Below are 21154 nucleotides of genomic sequence, written 5' to 3'. Positions count from 1 at the left end.
GCCCCCTGCTGGCTAGTCCTCACAGTTGCGCCTCTGCCCATCCCACGGGGTCACCCAACTCTTCAGGCTGTTGAGCGGATTCTCTCCGCCACTGGACCGGAGTGGCGGGATGGGCAGGCCTGAGCTGAGGTGGCAGCAGGTGGGCTTAGGGGCAGCCGCTGGCTGCACCGCTGTCCTAGAGTGCTGCCTGCGGTCACCAGAACCCTTGTCAGTCAGCAAATCTGCCCCCCGCATCTCCCCTCGCCCCACTCCATGGATGGGGTTTGGCAAGGTGTCCTCGTGCCCCTGTGAGAGGTGGGTAAATTGAGATGTTTGGGACTTTTGCTCATCCAACATTTATTAAGTGCCTACTATATACCAGAGTCTGTTCTAGACTCTGCAGATATATAGCTGTGGAAGAACAAAAATTTCTCCTCTGCCAGCTGGCATTCACGGGGTGGGGGATGCACATACGAAACGGGATACCAAAGAAACAAGCTTATTTTAGGGTGTGCAGGGATGGGGAGTCAGGGTGAGAGACAGGGCACAGGAAGCAGGTCTAGGGTAGTCTGAGGAGGCTTCTTGGAGGAGGTGACAACTCACTGAGCTCGATGGGTAACAAGGAGCAAGCCAGGGCCAGGGTTTCAGACTAGGGGACCAGGGGGAGGAAACAGTCTGTGCAGTCAGGGGAGGCTGGAAAGAACCCAGGAGGAGGCCAGAGTGGCCAGGGGTCTCCCGCCTCTCCTCACGGGCCTCTCAGAAGTCAGAACCCACATCTTCCCCAGCATTCCCTTCGCTCGGGAGGTAAGGCGGCTGTCCCCGGAGAGGGCTCTGGGACGTGGCACCTGTGCGTCTGCATCAGACGGGCCACCACTTCGACGCTGGAGCCGGCTGAGCTGAAGGGGTGGGATCGAGGACTCTGCTCTCACCCTGGGCTCTCCATGACCCCCAGGCCCTGCCCAGATCTTGCCCCGCTGAGCTGTCATTCATGGGACCTGGGACAGAGACAAGAGCCAAGCCTGGGTGTGGTCTGTTCTTGCTGCCTGCAGCCCACCCCTCCCTCTCGCACCCCCTGTTCGCCTGCCCGGCTACCTGCCCACCCCCTGCCATGCTCCCGGCCTCCACAGACAGTCCTGCTGGCGGTCGAGGCGGCTGGGCCTGGGACTGCTCAGGCGGGCCCTGCAGAGCCCCTGATGGGGACCAGGCATCACTTACAGGTGGAGAGTGGTCCTGTGGGCGAGCCCGGGGCACTGCTGCTCCCAGGAGCCAGAGCTCACGCAGCCCAGGGCCCCCCCACCCCCGAGGCCCGGGGAGCCAGTGGAAGATGGATCTGTGCACGGTGTCCCCTGCCCACCGCAGCACCACCTCGGCCCTGGGCATGAAGGAGAGTCACCAAGACAGTGCTTCCCCCAGCCCCCCGACAGATGGAGCAAGGTGGCGCAGCGCAGCTCTCCGGCCGGCCGCCCTGGGCCTCAGTCTCCCCATGATGAATGAAAGGGAGTTGGGGAGTGTCTCGCTGGCCGTGCCTGTGGGGGGTTGGAGCCCCTGTGGGATCTCTGGAATCAGCTGTCCTGAGGGTCAGCAGGCCTGGGCAGTGGGGCCTCCCAGAGGCCTGTCTCTGTGTGTCCCCTTCCGGCTGTCTTCTCCTCCAGTGGTATTTCTGGCCGTCTCTGTGGACTCTCCCCACACCCCTTTCTTTCTCAATACTATTGCCAAACATCTGGAAGAAAAGTGAAAAACTTGCCTCCCCCAGCACCGGATGTTGTCAGATTTCCAGATGTGGGGTGTTCTGCCCTCCAGATGAGGGGAGGAATGTCCTGTGTCCCAGCTAGGAGGGGGCCCAGCCCCGCCCCTGGACTGCCGTCCCCTTCACCATGATGCTGAGTGTCCGGATGAGAGAGAGGCCTGAGTCCGGCAGGAGGACGGCGGGGACACCCGGGCAGAGGCCAGGTGAATCCTCCGCTCAGGGTCCAGCCCCAGCTCCACGCTTGGGAAATTCCCAGGGCTCTGGGTGTAGAGGGGGGCATTGCCTCTGAAGTCTGTATCAAAGGCTCCAGGCGCTTAAAAATAACGAAGAACACCTCCTTCCCACCCCCCGGCAGAGATGCTGGGCAAGGAGCAGGGCCCAATGTGTTTGCAAGATGTCCCCTCTCTCAGAGCTCGGGGCCTGGAAGGGCCTCATGCCACCCCAGCCTTCCCTGCACCCCGCCCCCCCTCCGCCTTCCCAAATGGTGGCCCAGCGAGGCTGTACTCTGTCACTGATGTCTGCTGAGGGCTGGGCACTCCAGGGTGGACACTGAGGGTGGAAACTAGGGGTGACCGTCCTGAGCTGGGCACCAGGAGCAAACCTCGCCCTGCCCCCTGAGGCCCCTCAGAGAGACAGACCCTCCTAGGGCCCCCGCCAAAAAGGTTGGCAGAAGGAAGCATGGGGCGCTGGGAGCAGCATTCAAGAGAGCTTCCTGGAAGAGGGGGCAGTGGGGCCGAGACTCGAGTGTGCCAAGCAGAGGAGGGGCGAGGGCGCTCAGAATAGAGGGAGCAGTGCGTTCAAGGGTCTGGCAGGGAGCAGGCCCCGGGGCGTGTGGGGGAAGTGGGCCCCGGGGGCTGTGGAAGGGAGGGGTCAGAAGTGAGGGCGAAACTGAGGAGCGGGCCCAGGGCCGGGCAGGTGCTGGCGGAAGAGGCTGTGGGCGCTGCTTAGCTGTGGGACTGGGCTGGGGGACTGCCCTCAAGGGAACGGCACCCGTGCTGCTGCCACTTGGGGTGTTCCCAGGGACCCTCGGCCCCACGGCTGCGGCTGCGGCTACCTGTGAGCCGCGCATGACACTCCCACACAGACACACAAACACCCAGATACAAACACACTGAGCCAACAACCCGCAGGGACAGACACAGCCCCTCCCCCCCACAGACACACAGAGGCGCCCCGCACACGCAAACACGCAGACACGCAGAGACGGCACACGCCCCGACACGCGCAGGCACCCCTCCCCCGCTGCACGGACAGACACCTGGAGCTCGGTGCACACAACGCTCACGAGGTCCAGCCCTCCGCACCTGTTCAGGGTGTTGACCTGCTGAGGGGCCGCGGGCCCCTGTCTGCGCGTGCGCACTTGCTTGTGCGTTTGCGGGCGCGCTGGAGTGCTGAGCAGAGAGGCCTCTGTCCTCCCCTCCCCCTCCCTGCTCAACAGGTGATTGGGAGGAATGGGCAGCCCTCCCCACCCGTTCTGAGCCTGAACAATGCCCTTCCCAGGCCCCGAAATAGCACCTGAGCCTGGCCAATGTCCTTTTATGGCCCTGTCCCTATTGTGCTCTGTGGGGGTGGGGCTGGGGGCATGAGGCGTCCAGGCGGGATAAAGGCCCCGAGCAAAGGAGGCTCACCTACCTTGTCGTCTGCTTCCTCCTCTCCACACCCCTCTCTGTGCTCACAGCCTTCATGGCCCCCAAAAAGCCAGAGCCCAAGAAGGAAGAGGCGAAGGCAGCAGCAGCCCCCAAGGCGGCTCCAGCTCCTGCTGCCCCAGAGGCTGAGCGCCCCAAGGAGGCAGAGTTTGATGCCTCCAAGATCAAGGTGAGTGCAGGACCCGATTTAGGAAGGGTAGGGCAGGTAGGTGGATCCCAGGGTGGCAGGCCAGGCTCCGAGAGCAATCAGTGAGCTGAAGCTCGCAGCTTCTGTGCAGAAGTCGGACCAGCCCCGGGGGGGGGGGGATGGGGGGGCTCCAGGCTTGGGGAGGGAGGGGGGAGGGCAGACAGCAGCCGGCCGCCCCAGTGCCTCTGAGGGGGATGTCTTTTTGGTGGTTTTGGAAACTGACTCTCCCTTGCCCCTCTCCCTGGAGCTCACATCCTTGGGGACTCCTGGAGCCGCCTGCCCCCAGGCCCATATCCAGGCAAGGATCCTCCTCATCCGTCCGGCCGAGGGGTCTTGAGTCCATGCTACATCCCCCAGGGTGGACAGGGTGGGGAGCTGGGGAAACCCCTGCCCAGGCAGAGTCACCTCACTCCTGCCAAGGTGCCTTTCCCCCAGGGTGGGGAGGGCCTCAGATTTTAGGTGGGGAAGTCGAGGCACGGGCTGGGGAGGTCATGTAGGCAGCTGTTCTCAGAGCTGTGACCGGAGGCCCCAGGAACCTTTCTCGGGGTCTAAACTTGGAGGACGAGCCAGGGCTCCCACCTGTGGCATCTGCGTCATGGCACGCGCCCTGTGTCCTGCCTGTTCCTCGTCCTTGGCTGGACCCCAGCCGCTGGCTGAGGGGGAGCCCTCCCCGCCCCTCATGGCTCCCACAAGCCCAGCAGGACCTGCAGCCACCTGCGCAGGTCCAGCTGCTCTCTGAGGGTCCTTCCCGGAGGTTCCTAATTGTCCCTGGGACGTGGGTTTGAATCCCTCCCCTGCTCTGAGGCTTGGTGTCCTCGGGTGTGGAAAGGGGCAGAAGTCCCCCTCACAGGCCGTTGGGAACCATTCGCCTAAAAGCTGAGGCCTTGGGCTTGGCTCCCTGACCCCCGAAGACCCCCAGGACCCAGGCTTGCGTTCCACAGCCCCCCTGCCCCCGGTGAGGGTGCAGCCAGCCTGGGCTCATGGTGGCATTGTCCAGTCTCACCAGACCTGAGGTTGGCATATGCTCCCCTCCAAGAGGAGAGAACAGTGAGGCCCCTCATGTGCCCCCCCGCCCCTCCCCCACGGTAGCAGGTGACGGGCAGGGGGCTTTGCCAGGAGCCTAGGGGACCTGATGCCAGCAGGCTTCCTGGGGGAGGCAGACAGCACTCAGGGGCCAGGCGGCCCACCAGGTGGGGCGCGCTGTCACTGGTTTGTACCGTGGAGGTCAGCAGGGCCCCCAGGGGCAGCTGTGGGAGAGGTGCCAGTCCCGTCCCCCTCCCCCAGCTCCTTTCCCTCCTGCGACCTTGACCTTGGGGCAAGTGACTGCGGTGATAAAAATAGACCTGGTATCGGGTGAGGAGGGGGAAACCAGGAGGCCTTCTGACCTCGGGCGGCCCTGATGTGACTGCAGCAAGCCCTGGGCAGCAGCAGCATGGCTCCCCGCTGTGCTGCAGGCCTGGGTGCTGCCTCAGGGTCACGGTCTGGGGGCGTGCAAGACCCAGGTGTAGGCGAGGCCACGTGAGTGACAGCGCCCAGCCTTGAGGGCTCTGTGAGGGACAGGCAAACACGTGCACGTGCTCACGCGCGTGAAGGCGCATGCACGCGCACACGCATATCACCCGCGCACACGCCCTGCTGAAACGAGGCCTTCCATCTCATTCATGTGGGCGGCCCTGCCCACGGGGCCCCGGGCCTGGTGGGATGCCAAAGCCAGTCTGGCCAGACTTCGTGGCTTCAGAGACACCTGTCCAGGGCCAGGGGCATCAGATAAGGCCCACCCTGCGCTGGAGACTGAGGGCCCCTGGCCTCCCTCCTCATCCTTTTCCCTGATGTGGCCCTCTAGGCAGGCGTCAGGGGCTGGGTCCCCGGAGACCCAAGACCCTCAGGTTGACAGGTCGGGAAGAGTAAAGAGGCAGGAGGGTGTCAACGTGGACGGCAGGGGGGCGGGAGCCTTGACCTCAGCGTGATCAGGCGGGGTCAGGTTGGGTAGGCCGAGGGGCCGAGGCCGAGGCCGGGCCCGCCCTCTGAGCCAGGCGCTGAGAATCTCTGCGGTTTCCTTTCAGATCGAGTTTACTCCGGAGCAGATTGAAGGTGAGTGGGGTCTCAAGCGCAGGGGGATGCAGGGTTTGGCCTGGGGTCCCTGGTCTGAGTGGCCTGCCACCCGCGTGGGCGAGTGGGGAGCCCACAGCTCTCGCCCTCTCCCCGCAGAGTTCAAGGAAGCCTTCATGCTGTTCGACCGCACGCCCAAGTGTGAGATGAAGATCACGTACGGGCAATGTGGGGACGTCCTGCGGGCGCTGGGCCAGAACCCCACACAGGCTGAGGTGCTCCGTGTGCTGGGGAAGCCAAAGCAGGAAGGTTGGTACACCCGGCCCGAGTTCTGCCCACGGGTGCCAGTCCCCGGGGAAACTGCCGGGGGGTGGAGGGAGTCTGCCATCTGTGGTGGGACGACCAGGAACGTCCCTGCTGTGTGCTGGCCTCACGCCCCCGTTCGTCTGGGTGGGGATACTGAGAAGGGTCTCAGGTGATAGCGACAAGGTGAGGAGCAGTGATGGTTCCCCGCGCCCTCTGGCCCCGGGCCGACGCTCCAGGCCTCCTGGTCACAGAGGAGTGAGACGGACAGCGCGGGCGAGCTTGGGGGGCTGGCGTGAGGGCTGGCCCGGGCTCTCCCCGCCCCTCTGGGCCGTCTCGGTGTTCCTCTGTGGGTCAGGGACAGCTTCCTTCATCGCCCTGGCCAACGAGGGTGGCCCGCTTTGTCCCAAGGAGGAGTGAGTCCCAAGCCCTCCCCACAGGTTCAGAAGTCCCAGGGAGGCCTCTATCGCCTCAGCTGTTCCTGATCAATCTCAGGGGGTGAGGAGGGGTGGGGTCTACGAGAAAATGACACCAGCAAAGCTGTTTCCCAGAAGGAGAGCAGAGGTGCCAGCCGGAGCCCCCCTGAGGCGCCGCTGCAGCAAACCCTGCTTCTGGACAGGAAGCCTTCGTAAGGAATGCGTTTCTCGGTGGACCGCGAAGCGCCTGGTGGTGGGGAGTCCTTCGGAAGTGACCAACCGGTGCCCCGTGCTTTGAGGGCAAGAGCTCCTCATCACGAGGCCAGGGGAAGCGCGAGTCCATCCTGCCCCTCAGAGCGGGGGATCGGGGCCTTCTCTCCACAGAGCTCAACACCAAGATGATGGACTTCGAAACGTTCCTGCCCATGCTGCAGCACATCGCCAAGAACAAGGACACGGGCACCTACGAAGACTTCGTGGAGGGGCTGCGGGTCTTCGACAAGGAGGGCAACGGCACGGTCATGGGCGCCGAGCTCCGCCACGTGCTGGCCACGCTGGGTGAGGGCAGCCCCCCTTCCCCTTCCCCCTGCCTGGGCATCCTGTCCGCCCCACCCCCCGCCCCGGGCCGGCCTCTCCTCTGGAATGGAGAGTGGCCCAGTCAGGGCACCTCTGTGGCAGGCGACAGACGTGTGGGGGATCCAGAATTCAGGTGGGGCTGGAGGGAGCATGTTGGTGCCGCTCACAGGACCCGGGGGGGCGGGGGGGGGGGGGCACGGAGCAGCTGTGGGGGCAGGGCGGGCAAAGCCGCGCGTCCGTCCGGAGGATCGGCTCAGCCCTGGCGTTCAGTGCTTCCAGCTCAAGATCCAAGGCCACGTCGCCTGAGTGGCCGAGTATGTCACACGCCTGCCTCTTGGGCATCCTGACCCTCCCCATCAGGTGCCAGGCTAGCAGGGCAGCCTCTTCTCCAAAGGACGTCGTGCTATAGCAATTGTTTCTTGAGTATCGACTGTGTGCTCAGACCTGTGCTGAGGGGTGCGTGTGTGCGCGCGTGTGTGTCTGGGTGTTGCTGGGGGAACCGCAGCGCAGCACACGCCAAAGCAGAGGCAGGAAAGTGGCCGACTCACCTGGGAACAGCGGCCGCGGCACCTGGTCCTCCACTGTCGGCTCTCACGGTTCCCAGCTCTCCCCCTGCCGGCCTGTTGAGGATCCGGGACAGTGTGCCCTGGTGACTTGACTACCACGATGGCACTGTTATAGACAGAACCCAGGTTCGGAGGGCACAACAGAGCTGTACCCCACGCCCTGCCCTTTTTGGCTTGTCACTGAGTCTCCTGGTCTCAGATACGGGGGTCTTGGCCAGGGCCTGTGATCAGCGATAGTCGTGCCGACGTGGGGCGTGGGAACGTTGGACGGGCAGACCCGCCACCCAGAAGGGCTCAGCGGGGCCCTCCTGCGCTTCGAACTGCCGGGTGGTGCTGACTCAGCCTCCCACCTCCTGCCAGGTGAGAGGCTGACGGAAGATGAGGTGGAGAAATTGATGGCCGGGCAAGAAGACTCCAACGGCTGCATCAACTACGAAGGTGGGCTCGGCGGGGCGGGTCCTGGGGGCGAAGGTGGGCTCGGCGGGGCGGGGCCTGGGGGCGAAGGCGGGCTCGGCGGGGCGGGGCCTGGGGGCGAAGGTGGGCTCGGCGGGGCGGGGCCTGGGGGCGAAGGTGGGCTCTGCGGGGCGGGGGGGGGGGCCTGGGGGCGAAGGCGGGCTCGGCGGGGCGGGGCCTGGGGGCGAAGGTGGGCTCGGCGGGGCGGGGCCTGGGGGCGAAGGTGGGCTCGGTGGGGTGGGGCCTGGGGGCGAAGGCGGGCTCGGCGGGGCGGGGCCTGGGGGCGAAGGTGGGCTCGGCGGGGCGGGGCCTGGGGGCGAAGGCGGGCTCGGCGGGGCGGGGCCTGGGGGCGAAGGTGGGCTCGGCGGGGCGGGGCCTGGGGGTGCCCGGCGGCTAGGCTCCCGCCCCACAGCCGCTTGACGCAGAGCCCTCGCCACCCACTCTCCTCTTGCTTCCAGCCTTCGTGAAGCACATCATGGCCAGCTGAACCGTGCGCCCCAGGTGAGCGCCCCCCACGCTCCCTTCCGCACATGCCGCCGCCTGTGCCGCCTCCGTGATCTCAGCCTCGCCGTCCCTCTCAGGCCTGTGCCACCCACGGCCCTGTTGTACCCTCCCCTCTCCACCAGCTCTAGCTCTCTGCTGACATCCTGCCGCCTGGCTCGACCCCCTCCACTGTAACCTGTGACCCCTTTGCTCTCAGGGAGCCCGGGGCGCCATGCTGGGGTGGATCATCTCCCACTCTGACGTCGACACCGGTGGCCTGGAGTGGTGGGCAGGAGGGGAGGGCATCGAGACCCCTGCGTCAGGTCTCCCTGTACAGCCCTGCAGGCCCCTCCGCGTGGCTGTCATGCCCGCCCCTCTCAGGCTGCACTGACCGGTCACTGCGCCTCTGTCCCCAACCCCTTGGGCCCCATGAATAAATGCCTTCATTCCTTCCTCTCTTCCTTCTCTCCTCCCTTCCTCCTTCCCTTCCTTCCTCCTTCCCTCCCTCCTTCATCCCTTCTTTTCTCTCTGTGGCCCTTTGGTTGGCTTCTGCAAACATTACAGTCCACACGTGGTAAGCCCTGGGTAAAACGGAGTCATTCTGAAATGCTTCGTACTCACTCCAAACTGCCCCGTCACAACTCTGATCAAAACCGTGCCATCTGGTGTGCCACCCCTGTGAGGCTGCCCCCCAGGACCCTGGGGCGGGAGCAGGGCTGAGCCAGCAGAGGCCTGGGTGCCCTCCCATGCCCTGCCCTCCCCTTTTCCCTTCTGGAGAGAGCAGCCGTGCTGTGGCCTCCCCCTCAGGGGTGCCTCTGGGAGCACTGTCTGAGCTGCCTCATCCGTGGCCAGCAGTCAGGGAGCCACGGGACACTGGCCCAGAGCCCTCTGTGCCGCGGCTCGGGAGACTGAGACCCAGAGCAGGGAATGGCCTCACTTGGATCGTACTGGGATCGGGCGGTGAGGCAGGAGCTGGCTTTGTCCCCAGGCTGTCTGTCAGAGCTGAAGAGGCCGTAGAGCCCTGCCTGGCTCAGATGGGGAAACCGAGGTAGTCTGCCTGACTTGTGGCTCTGGGCCTGAGGACAAGGCCTTACTGGGGCAGCATCGGGGTCTCCCAGTGGCTTCCGCAGCCTCGGGCTTCTCAGTGGAAGACAAGTGTGCAGTCCCCACGTGTGCAGTGACAGGAGAAGATGCACACATCTCGGCAAACGTCAGCCCCAACGCCCACACCCTGCTCTGGGGCCAGGGCCTCTCACCCCCCTCCCGTTAGAGCCCAGTGGGGAGAGCGCAGGAAGGCTTCCTGGAGGAGGTGATACATGTGGGTTTGAAGGGGAGGAAGAAAGAGCAGTGCCTTGAGAACAGGCTGGGGCCCTAGAAATAGGGGGTACAGGGGAGATCAAGGGCTCAGAGTGAGGAGCGGGCCATGCAGGGTAGGAAGCAGCGCAGGCTGAGGGCCCAGGAGGTCAGGGCAACCCCATTGGGGTGCGTTCCCACAGCCTCATGTGGATGTGGGTGCGTCCGCTCATGCAGTATGTGGGAGTCTGAGGGAGGGTTCTAAGGCGGATCAGGCTTCCTGAGGGTGTTGGGGGTATGTGCGGAGTGTCAGCAGTGTGGAGGGGCCTCAAAAAACTGTAAAAGTAATTACCATATGATCCAGCAACTCCGTTTCTACGTGCACGCCCCAAAGAACAGGAGGCAGAGACTGGAAGAGATACTTGCACACCCATGTTCACAGCAGCACTACTCACAATAGCCAAAAAGTGGAAACAGCCCCGGTGCCCGTCAACAGATGAATGGGGAAATAAAATGAGCCATGTGCATACCGTGGAATATTACTCAGCTTTAAAGAGGAAGAAAATTCTGACACATGCTACAACGTGGGCGAACTTGGAGGGCATTATGCTAAGTGAAATGAGCCGGTCATAGAAGGACAATTATCCTCTGCGATTCCACTTAAGTGAAGTACCTAAGAGTAGTTAAATCCGTAGAGACACAAAGCAGGATGGCGGTTGCCAGGGGCTGCGGGGAGGAGGAAGGGGAGTTATCGTAAATAAAAAGGAAAAAGGAAAGGAAAGATGGAGTGTCTTAGGCTGGGCTTCCCCAGCAGAGCTGAGACAAGGCACTGAACGCAAGTGGTCTCCTTGGGAGGCAATGCTAGGGAGCACGGGAGAGCAGCTGGGCCCCGGGGCCGATGGGGGCCCAGCCCCGCTGGGGTCCTCCAGGAGACAGTGGAGTCGTCCCACCAAGGGGTGAGGAGACCAGATGTTCGTCCGCCAACTTCCGCTTGCGGGGGTTGGGCCAGGGCCCCCTAGGCAGGCCGGAACACTTGCGTGGGTGACTTCAGCATCCGTGCCAGGGAGCCATGCGGGCATCCGAGGGAGAGGGCGCAAAGGCCCGGGGACGGGAGCGGAGAGGTGACGGAGGACCCGCGGGCCGTGCGAGGCGCTTCGGCTTGCGCTCTGGGCAGATCGATGTTTTGTCAGCATCGCTCTGGCTGTTGGATGGAGAACAGGCTGGGGGACCAGCAGGAGCAGGGAGACCCGTTAGGAGGGTCCAGGACAGAAGCAGATGTCCTCCTGGCCCAGTGGAGAGATGGGGAGAAGTGATCTAATTTCAGGTCATTTAAAATAAAAACAAAACATTCTCAGCAACATCTCGGGCAGAGTTTGAGGCTTTCTGTTCCTCTCTAGACGCAGCCCACGCCGCCCCAGATCCGGTTCAGGAGGAGGGGACGGGCCGTGATCTGCCCTTCCGTGGAACTTAGTCTGGGGCAGGGAACAGAGGCACCTGTGGCCTCAGCGTGGTGGCCTCTGCTGGTGGGGTTTCTCCAGGTGCGTGTGTGTGACCTTGCTGGACTCTGGCTAGTCCCCCTGGCCAGTCACTGGCTGAAGACCCCTGCAGAGAGAGCAGGACTGCCCGCTGGCCATGGTCAGGATGGGGAGCCATGTGACGCCCTTCGGGGCAGCCCCCAGCTCCTGCCTGTCCCAGCCACCTCGCACCTGGACACCACGCCTAGAAACTGCCGAGCTCCCCTTCAAAAGTCTCCAGGGGCCACAGGGGACTGGGTGGTCCCGGCCTTTTCTCCCCGAGGATGCCCACCCTGGGCTGAAGTCCTGCGGGCAGGGACAGCCTGTTCTTAGCCCAGGCAAGAAGGGCCCTGCCTCCAAGTTCACGTAAATCCTGAGTCCTAGGGGATAAGGGTCCTGCTCTCTTAAGAATGCCCACCCCTGCGGTGTCCAGGATGGTCCTGCAATGCACCTACCTCTCCCAGAAACATACCCTTCTTCTTGCAGGCCCCCTCGTCCCTGGGAGCCACTATCCCACATGGCTTGGCTGGGCAGTGGAGGGGAGCCTCCCACACACGCCCCTGAGGCCCTCTGCGGCCCCTCCCACCAGCCTCCTGCGTGGACTGGGAGTGGACGGGCTGGGGGTGGCTGGTGGGGGCAGCGCTGGGGCTGTGGTGTCTGACGAGCTCTGCTGGGGCTCTCGGGTCCCACTTGTGCGGGCTCAAGTCCACTTAGTGTGTGTCTCTGTCCCGGCCGTGGCCTTGTGGCTGCTCTGGGGCCATTGACCTGTTGCATGTGGCTGTCCTGACCACGGGTGAGCTGCCATTCGGGGCCTCGGGTCACTGGCTGAGGGTGTGAGTGTCAGAGCGGGTGGGGTGGGCGACCCGGAGGGTGGAACTCGGCTGCAGGGGCGAGGGCCCGCCCGCCTCGCCCGGTGGGACCCGTGCGTGTTTCTTTGGTGTCCACAGGTGTGCCCGTGAGCGTGAGTGCCGTGCGTGTGCACCTGTGCATGCATGTGCCTGTCTGCCCGCACACGCGCCCGTGTGTGCCCTCCGTGTGTGCGTGCTGGGGGACTCTGCTGAGTCAGGGCTGGCGCTGAGCAGGCGGCACTGCCAGCCAGGCTGTGGCCTCCCCGCAGTTGCGTAAACACTGGTCCCAGCTCCCCCCTCAAGCAGGGTGGTCCAGCCTGCGGGCCCCGCGGCTGGTGGAGAGGGACGCGAGAGGTCAAGGGCTTTGCCTTGCTGTCGGCTTGGTCCCCTCCATGCCCCGAGGGCCAGGTCACGTGGCTGTGAGGCTGGGATCAGCCCGGAGTCTCTCTCCGCCTCATTTCACCCATCTGGCCCGAGGCCGGATCTCTGAGGTCTCTCTAAGGTGGCCGGAATAGTCTCCTCTCCAGTCCTGGGCTAGCCTGAACCAGAGGGTCAGTGGGCCAGCTATGGGGCTGGGGACCAGGGGCAGAGATCAGCTCAGGACCCCAGAACCAAGCATCCTTCCTCTGCCCTGACGTCCCCGTGTGGCTGGCTGCTTGCGGCTCTCGGCAGCCTGCCGCACCCTGTGTCCTGTCTCCAGACGCCATCCACAGGGATACGCGGTCACTGAGCCGGGGGCCAAGAAGCCCAGATGTTCAGGCCGAGGTCGGATGAAGTCAGGCAGGGTCTTGGAGAAATCAAGCACTGGAAGAAAATCTCACCAGGTCACCAGAAGGAAAGAGTTCTGACTGCGGGTGTGAGCAACCGAGCTCTAGGGCCTCAAAGCCCTCAGCAGCAGAGGGGCTGGCAGCTGACAAAGATCTTAAGAGAAATCAGGGGGCGGAGTAAAAGGATCCAAACAACGGAAGGTATGAGACCAGAGGGGGCGTGGAGAGAGGTGGGAGAGGAGGAGAAGGGGCAAAAAGAAATTGGGCTGCGGGGGTCACAGGCAGCCCTTCTGTTGCTTAAGTGGGTGCTTGGGGGTATCAGGCTGGAGTGCTCTGCTGCTGGTCCTGAGGCCTGGGGTAGTGGGGCGGGGGCTCAGGGGAGACGGCAAGGATGAGCCTGCCTGGGTCCAGGGCCAGTCGCAAGACAGGGAGTGCTGACCCCGTCACCCTAGAGAGTAGCAGGAAAACCCCAGCCCTTGAACCCTGTGACCCAGCCCTAAAGTGGCTCCCTGGGGTTCTCCCTAGCCCCTTCCAATGAGCCCCAGGCCTGCCCTTGCCCGAGTTCGGGGGTTATTGGTTCCCGTCCTCCCAAAGCCACACAACCCTGGTTTGCCCAGATGCTGACGGAGCACAGCTGGAATGTGGGGCGTGTGTGAGCGTGTGCGCGTGAGGCTCCCAGGGCCGACCGCCCTCCAGGCCCCTCCGGGCTCGGCAGCCAGACCCGTGGACAGGGAAGGACCTAGAAGGTCGGGGCTGGAGCGCGGGGGACGCCCCGGCCTGCCCTGGCCGAGGACACCTGAGGGTCCACCGCTCTCTTCCAATTTTGTTCCCTTCTCTGGCTTCCGGATAGCTCACGATCCACCGAGGCCTTGATGGGCACGGCTGCTTCACAGCCTTTCTGGGGGGCTGGGGGGAGGGGCGAGGTAGCTGGAAGACTCTGAGACCGCAGAGATGGGGGACACGCTGCCCCCCGGGAAGTCTCAGGTCTTGGCCGGCTTCCTGATTATTATACTTCGGTTTGGCTGAATAGATCGCCCCCTTATCCCCGCCGTTCCGGTGCCCGGGTCCGGTGCCTCGTCTTCCCCGCCCTCAGCACCTCTTCCAACTCACTCCCACCTGGTGAATTTCCCCTTCTCCTCCGCTCTCCGTGGAAGCCACCGAAAGGTTCTATAGCACGACATCCGCAGCTCCCAGCTAACTGGGGTCGGTAGCGAGAACCCTGTCCCAACGGGTGTGTCAGAAGAAAGGGGGCCAATTCCAGTCAGGAGGGCTGCAGAAGGGGTTTTTGCTCTGGGAGGGACTGGAGGCACGTGGGCTTCCTTTCCCTGAGGCCCAGGGCACAACCTGTGACAACGTCCAGGAGTTTCCATGAGAGAAAGATAAGGCCCTCGTTGTGTGTCTTCTATGAAGCTCAATGTATGCATCTTCGAGGCCTGCCTGTCTTTCTTCTGAGATGACATCCTACTTACTTTTTTATTTTTCGCCTCGAGAATATCCTTTTGTTTATAAAACAATGGTGGCGGTAGCTGGCGGCCGTTTGGCAAACTAAGACCTTACTAGTCAAGTTTTAAGTTTTAAGGAAATCTCACAATTAACAATTAATCTTGCAATTAACACCTTCTCAAACCCCTGGGCAGAGAGCCTCGAATGGGGCGGTTCCTTTCCCGGCCCAGGATTTATTGAATCAACTCATTCATCTACCCACCCACCCACCCACCCACCCATCATGTAATTATCACGTGCCAACTGTGCTCCGCCTGTGATGACTGACAGCCGCCTGGCCCTTCCGGCTGGGATGGAGTGGGGAGTGGAGACTTGAAAAGGGACAGTGCAGACGAGCCCTTGAGACAAGCAGGTGCTGGTGAGGTGGGGGCTGGGGTGCAGGACACCTGAGTGAGGGCCCCTCAACTCTTTGCATCGGCATATCCAGAATCCTGAGATTCCCAGTGTCCCCCGACCACCGGATGCCCGTCCCTGTTCCTGCCTCCGGAGCCTGCGTCCGAGGTGGGAGGCCGGTGGCAGTGACCTCTCGTACACAGGGGGGGATGGGGTGGTGCCGCTGCGGAAGGAGGACGTTCGGCGGTTTCTCTCCTGGGGAAGAGAAACAGTGCTCGGGGCTGAGGGACGAGAGGGGAAGCTGGGCACACCCCGGGAGCTGCAGGATGCCCTCTGCGCGGCCTGGCCCGAGGGGAAGGGCCCTGAGCTGGGAGCCCCCAACGGGGCGAAGCACTCATATTCCATAGCACCAGGCAGAGGTGGCTCTGGGTCAGCCAGCGTAAGAGAGGAGGGACCCCTCCCTATTCCACTGATCTGGAGCGGGTACTGTGCCTGCCAGCCCCAGACTCTGACCTTGAAGGTGGGCAGGAGGGGGCCTGCCAACCTGTTTTCCGTGGCGAGTCTGGCGAGCTGCTACTTGCGTGAACACCCCCAGCAACAGGGAGCTCACCTCTGTCGAGACCGCTCTGCTAGACAGGGCAGCCCTCTGATTTGGGGAGAAAATCTTCCGGGGGCCTCTCTAGTTCTTCCAAATTGCTTCTCCCTGCACTTGGCCCCTCAGTGGTCCACGAGGCTGACCTCATTCCTGCTATTTTCTAGGTCAGTCTCTTGCTCCAGGATGGGCTTGCCCTCTGTAAAACCACTCACACAGGTGGGGGCTCACTTTGTTAGGGTTCTGAGCAGGGCAGGGACCTTGAGAACTGTCCTAGCACCTGCTGCAGGAATGGGGAGGCAATGGCTCTCTCTGCATTGTAGCAGGAGCCCCTGAAGTCACCTGCGTGGAAGGTGGCCCGGCGTGGGCAGAGGCAAGGAATGCAGGGTCATGGGAGGGTGATGAGGAGGGTACAAAGGAGAGGATCCAAGCTTGAGGAGAGGTCAGTTCAGGTGCAGCCTGTGTGGGGGAGGTCCCTGCAGGTCACCTTGGGGCGCTGTCTCTGGGCCTTAGTTTCCCTCCTGTGCTGGGCAGGGAGTGAAGAGGCCTCTGGTGTTCTGAGCTCTGGAGAGGCCCCTTTTGGGCTCTGAGCTTCGGGGCTGGGGGCGGTTAGGGGAGGCGACAGCTGCTTTGAAATGTGGAGAATAATAAAGCTAGGAATGTCTGAGCTCAGGGGAAAAAATAACCCCCTCAGGCCTCCCACCCAGGCGGAAAATGATGAATTAAGTACAGGGAGGCACGTTTCATGTGGGGTGGGGGAGGCTAGGAGGCCCCTAATGAGGAACAGCATCCTGAGTGGGACCGTTGGGAGCTGGGGGTTTGGGGCCACCTGACCCGACGACCCCTCTGGTAGCCTCACTACCCAGAGGAGGCTTCCCGTTAATCTTCCTTTGCCGTCTGGGTGAGTGGGTAGAAGTGCTGAACCATCTCAATGCTGGCCTCTGACCTTGGCCTGCACCCCAGCGCTGGCGCCAGAAGCTCAGAAAGGGGAGAAGGTGTGGCCGACGTGGAGAGCGACCATCTCCTTCTCACCCTTCCTCAAGCATTTACTGAGCACCCACTGGGTGGGTGCCTCCTGCATGCAGGACGATGGGGCAAACGCTGCCCCCTGCTGGACGGATCAAACCTGCAGCCCTGCCCATCAGCCTCCCACCGACCGGCACGCTCCCGGGCCCCAGGCCACCTCCTGCTTCTAGTCTTCACTGCCCCTCCCCTTCCTCTGCCCATCTCTCCGCCCCAAGTAGTGTCGCCCTCCCTTTCACCCCTCTGTTCCTGTCCTTAGCTCGGCGACCCCTTCCCCATCTCCCTGCGGCTTGGACATCTACGGCCAGCCCTACCTTTCCGGTCCATGGGTCTGGGGGAATCTAGATGTTCTGTGGGCCGCCTCCCCCCGACCTCTTCTCTCTCCCTCCCCAGTGAACTGAATGTTCCCCCAAGGAGACCCCCATGCTCAGGTCTTTGCTCCTGCTGTCCCCTCTCTCGTATACTTTGTGGACCCCCGTTCCTTTACCCACCACGACTGCTTTCTAAAAGCTCGCCCCATCCCAGAGGGGCCCAGGGAACTCTGGGTAAGTGAGAACACTGTCCGCAAAAGGGCACATTCTCAGCCACGGCGCTGGAGAGGCATAGAGGCAGGTGGGGGTGGTGTAAGCTTCCCGAGATCCTGGTCTCCCAGCTTCTGCTGGCTTGAAGCGAGGCTTCTGCTCTATTTTCAAGAAGTCTGGCCCGGGACTTGGAGCTCCTTGAAATATTTTCCCCCACCATCCCTTCTCTCCCCCACTCACTTTAATTAAAACCATTGTTTTTCAAGCACATGTTAATTAAAAAACAAACATGTTTTGCTAAGTAATTTGGAGGCTCTGGTTATGCAAACCAGAGTCATTCCAGTTAAAAAAATTCCTCACCCAGCTCTCCCCAGTGTCTTGGAAGCTGAGAACCCAGTGGCTATGGTAAAGGCACATCCCGCAGAGTCTACGCTCCCTGCGGAGGCTTAGCCAAGGCATGGTGTCCTCTCTGTCCCACAGGTGGGGACGCCATAGGGACACGCTGGCCCAGATTTCTAGCAAGGCCAGCACTGCCAGCCCTCTGCCAACATGAGCTTTGGGCCCTGGGAACAATAGTTAAGAGTGACGGACTCATGCGCCCCATCCTGCAGGCAGGGTCCTTGTCTCAGAGCCGCCACCCAACTATGAGGTGAAGTGGGGAGGGTGGCGGCATGACAATTTGAGCTCAGCCAGGAAGGCTGGTGGGTGCCGAGTGGCCAGGGTCGCCTCCTTGAGGTCTCTGGCACAGCTGGGGCTATGGCTGGCTACCCAAACCTGGGATGGTAGGTCCCCGAGGTGAGGGCCTAACATGAGGACCGACCTGATGGGTAGGGGGCGCCCTGGGCACTCAGAGGTCCCCACTCCATGTCTGGTGATGCTCCCACTCTGGTTCCTGGGGCAGCATCCTCGGGGCCACTGCAGGAACCCGGAGACTCTAAGAAGGAAGGTTCAGTGGTCTCCAGTCTGTTCTGCTCCCCACCCCTGGCAGGGATGGCGGCGTCTCACCAAGAGACCTCTCCAAGCCTTGGCACCACTTTGCAACCTGCCTGCTGACTCTCCGGGCTTGGTGTCCAAATTAATGAGAGTGTCCCTTACATGTGTGTTGGTGTGTGTCTCCATGCGAGTCTATCCAGATGTGTGTCTGTGTTTCCCTATGTGCTCTGTGTGAGTCACTGTTAGCCATGACCCTGGTGTGAGGGGCTTTCTCCCTCCCTCTGAAGAAGAGTACTTGAGGTCCTGAGGAATGGTGTGGGTTTGGAGGGCAGTGACCGGGAGCTAGGTTTGTGCATGAGGGGAGGGGAGGTGGGCGCCCCGCGCTGCCCCTGGCACTGTGGGGCACGCGGCTGGCTCGCAGCTTCTGCAGGGGCGGGGCGCAGGCTCGGGGCAGGCGGCCAGGAGTCCCAGCCTTGTGCCACCCGGCTGGCCCTCTCCCTCCTCTGCGTTTGGCCTTCTTTTCTGCAAAATGAGAAGTATGTGCTGGGATGTGTGCAACTTATTACACGCAGTGTTTCCCCCATGGGGACACACACCCTCACAAGCCGCGACACACTGTGACACATGCTGGCAGGCGGCTCTCAGGGCTCGGTCCGCACCGGGCGACGGGCCAGTGACACACACACGGCCGCCTCTCCGCTCACACCCACATCCCGGGAGGAGTCACTGCTCCCGCCGCGCGCCCCCGGCCGGCCCGCGGCGGCGCTTCTGTGCTCCGTCCCCCTCGCCGCGCCGGGAAACCGCAGCGGGGCGGGCCGCGATGAGCTCACGCCGCCGCCCGCCCGCCAGGCCGCCCGGGCCTAACTCGCTCCAGATGCCGGGCGGCCCCGCGGCCCCGGTCCGCGCGGGGAGGCGGCTCTCGGGCGCCCCCTGCAGGGCGCCCCGCGCGGGCTCCAGGAGCTGGCGGCCCCGGAGGGACTGGGGCCGGGGGCTGCCCACCCCGGAAGGGGAGGGCCTCGTTCCCCTCGGGCCAGCCCCGAGGCCCCGCCCGCGGCCTGATTCCAGTGGGGGTGTCTTGGCGAAGGCGCTCCCGCCGCACCCCGCGTGGTTCCCAGGCCCCAGCCCGCGACCCCTCCCTGGTCGGCTCAACTCCCTGTGCTCACCCTACAGGCTGCCCCTTCCCCAGATCTCGCGATCTCTCCCTTTGCCTCCCCCACCCCGGGTTTCCCGGGACGACCAGGTACTGGAGCTCAAGCCTCCCGCCTTAGGGGCCCTGGCCAGGCCCTGCCCACACTTGTTTCTCTCGGAACAAACACCCTAGTTTCTACTGGGAAAGCAGCAGGGGCCTGACCACCGCCTGTTTTTAATCAGGAGCTGGTATTTCCCCGAAATCGCGGGCCGGTGGCTGACCTCACGGGGATGACGGGTGGCCCTGGGCCAGGGGGCGGGAGCCGGCTCCTGAGTGAGCCCCTGACGCCTGGCCTTGCGGAGAAGTCGGCAGAGAGGAGGGGCTTTGGTTTCTAGTTCCAGCTCAGCTGCTGGCTCATCCAAAAATCTGTCCATCTGTCTATCTGCTCTGTTGTGTGTCCTGGGCCCCGTCTGAGCCCCGCCCTGGGCTCACTTTACCCCTGTCTCGTGTGATTCTGGCAAACCGGTCAACCTTGCACTTCTTACTTCCTCCACCGGGGGATGGGGCTGCTGTGGGATTAGAGGGGGGACCAGCAAGGGAGAGCAAGTGGACCCCAGGAACAGTGACTTCCAGAGGGCAGGAGGAGGGGACTCTCCCAGCTGAGAGGCCAGGCATCAGGCCTGGGCTTCCTGGAGCAGGCTTGGGAGGTGGGAGCTGACGCAGGCAGGTAGCCGCGCGGTGGACCTATCCAGTGGCTGGAAGATTTCGCTGGTTTGCTCTGGGACCTGCACTTTACAGATGCAGAGGCCCCTCTGGGAAGTACCAGTAGCAGGGAGCGAATACTTTTTTGAGCACAGCCTGTGCCAGGCAATTCTCTAAGCACTTAGAGGTATGAACACATTCTCTCTTCCCTATGATTCTATTCATTTATTCATTCGACAGATGCTTATTGAGTATTACTCTGTGCCAGATATGTTCCAGGTGCTGGGAGTATGGCAGGGAGGAGACAGACAAAGACCCTGCCCGCATAAAGTTTACCCACAGACGGGCGGAAGGGCGAGACAGCCAACGGACGCGTGAGTGAAAGCCATAGGATGCCGGATAGTGAGAAGCGCTGCAGAGCATATTAGAGGAGGATGAGAGGGATCGAGCGGGCGGAGGGGAAGGGGAGGCCCCAATTTCCAGCGGGCGTCCAAGGAGACCCTCACCGAGGGGGTGACATTTGAGTACAGAGCACACCTGGCCCAGCATTTCTTAGCGGAGAATGGTTTCTACAGAAGAGCATCTGCAATGGATTCCATGGTAGGGAACGCTGACTTTGAAGTCATCCCTCTCAAAGAATTCCGTTCTGGTCCTTAGTTGACCTGTATGAGAAAAAACACAAAAACAACCATACTCAGTTCTTATTATATTTCAAATCTCATCAGTAAACAGCTCGTGGCAGTTTGTTTTCTCTGTTGTTATGTAAGAACCTGCATAATAGTCTTGATTTTGCCTCTTGGCCCACCAAGCCCAAAATATTTATTATTTGGCCTCTTCGGAAAGAGTTTGCTGATCCCGGTATTGACCCAGGAGCGAAGAAATGAGCTTTGTGGATGGATATGTGGAGGTAGAGGGTAGGGCCAGTGCAAAGGCCAGGAGGCAGGGGCCCATCGTGAGGCACATCAGGGAGGCCAGTTGTGGCTGAGCAGAGTGTTGAGGAAGGGTCAGAGGAAGCCAGGCAGATGGCGCAAGGCTTTGTGCCGTTTCCTAGGTATTTTTATTTTTTTATATTTTATTTTATTTCATTTTTTAGATGAGGCAACCCTTGGTTGACCTCACAGATTGCGAGGACCTTGTCAGCTTACCATCCCTTATTTTTTATTTTTTTACGCCTACAGCACCTGGTTTTCCTAGGTGGTCTCCCATCCAAGTACTAACCAGGCCCGACCCTGCTTAGCTTCTGAGATCAGATGGGATCCCGCTTATTCAGGGTGGCATGGCCGCAGACTACCTAGGTATTTTTAAAATGTGTGTGGCTATCATTAACAGAATATCTTCCCTTCCCCTTATTTTATGTTCTAATTTGTTATTGCTGCAGAATGCAAAGTTATTGATTTTGTGTATTGATCCTTTCCTCCAGCCCTCTTAGTTTATTCTCTTATAGTTTTATTCGTTTTTCAGCTGGCTCATTTGGATTTGTTTTAGAAGGCAATTATATCTCCCACAAATGATGAGTTTTGTATCTTCCTGCCTGTGTATAACTCGGTTTCTTCCTTTCTTTCCCTCTCTCCCTCCACTCCCCCTTCTCCTG

At 62.0% G+C, this 21154-nt stretch overlaps 1 protein-coding gene and 1 non-coding gene across 4 annotated transcripts; one reads left to right on the top strand and one right to left on the bottom strand.

The window, feature by feature from the left end:
* Positions 1-3335: 3335 nt before the first annotated feature.
* On the top strand, positions 3336-8863 carry MYL3 (myosin light chain 3). Of its 3 annotated transcripts, none has more exons than XM_016141381.2 (7): positions 3405-3541; positions 5623-5650; positions 5768-5917; positions 6712-6885; positions 7830-7907; positions 8381-8423; positions 8623-8863. In XM_016141381.2, the coding sequence occupies exons 1-6, from the start codon at positions 3410-3412 to the stop codon at positions 8407-8409; spliced, it is 591 nt and encodes a 196-aa protein (XP_015996867.1). In that variant the 5' UTR covers positions 3405-3409; the 3' UTR covers positions 8410-8423; positions 8623-8863. The 3 variants fall into 3 exon arrangements, with proteins under 3 accessions (XP_036074372.1, XP_015996867.1, XP_015996868.1); XM_016141382.2 differs by having other exon boundaries at positions 8549-8863; XM_036218479.1 differs by having other exon boundaries at positions 3336-3541; positions 8381-8863.
* Positions 8864-20732: 11869 nt separating this feature from the next.
* Positions 20733-20851, bottom strand: LOC118602567. Its single transcript, XR_004950730.1, has one exon. It is a non-coding gene; the product is annotated as a 5S ribosomal RNA (ribosomal RNA).
* Positions 20852-21154: the final 303 nt, after the last annotated feature.

This window comes from Rousettus aegyptiacus, unplaced genomic scaffold, assembly GCF_014176215.1.
Source record: "Rousettus aegyptiacus isolate mRouAeg1 unplaced genomic scaffold, mRouAeg1.p scaffold_m13_p_4, whole genome shotgun sequence".
Lineage (NCBI taxonomy): Eukaryota > Metazoa > Chordata > Mammalia > Chiroptera > Pteropodidae > Rousettus > Rousettus aegyptiacus.
The sequence above is the reverse complement of the archived record's forward strand: the minus strand, read 5'-3'. Positions and strand labels throughout refer to the sequence as shown.

Bases quoted from the DNA above. Each gene is read 5' to 3' on its own strand.
- MYL3 (XM_036218479.1), top strand. From the start codon at position 3,410: ATGGCCCCCAAAAAGCCAGAGCCCAAGAAGGAAGAGGCGAAGGCAGCA. The intron at 5,918-6,711 runs GTTGGTACACCC...TTCTCTCCACAG, and splicing joins GGGGAAGCCAAAGCAGGAAG to AGCTCAACACCAAGATGATG. The intron at 7,908-8,380 runs GTGGGCTCGGCG...TCTTGCTTCCAG, and splicing joins CGGCTGCATCAACTACGAAG to CCTTCGTGAAGCACATCATG.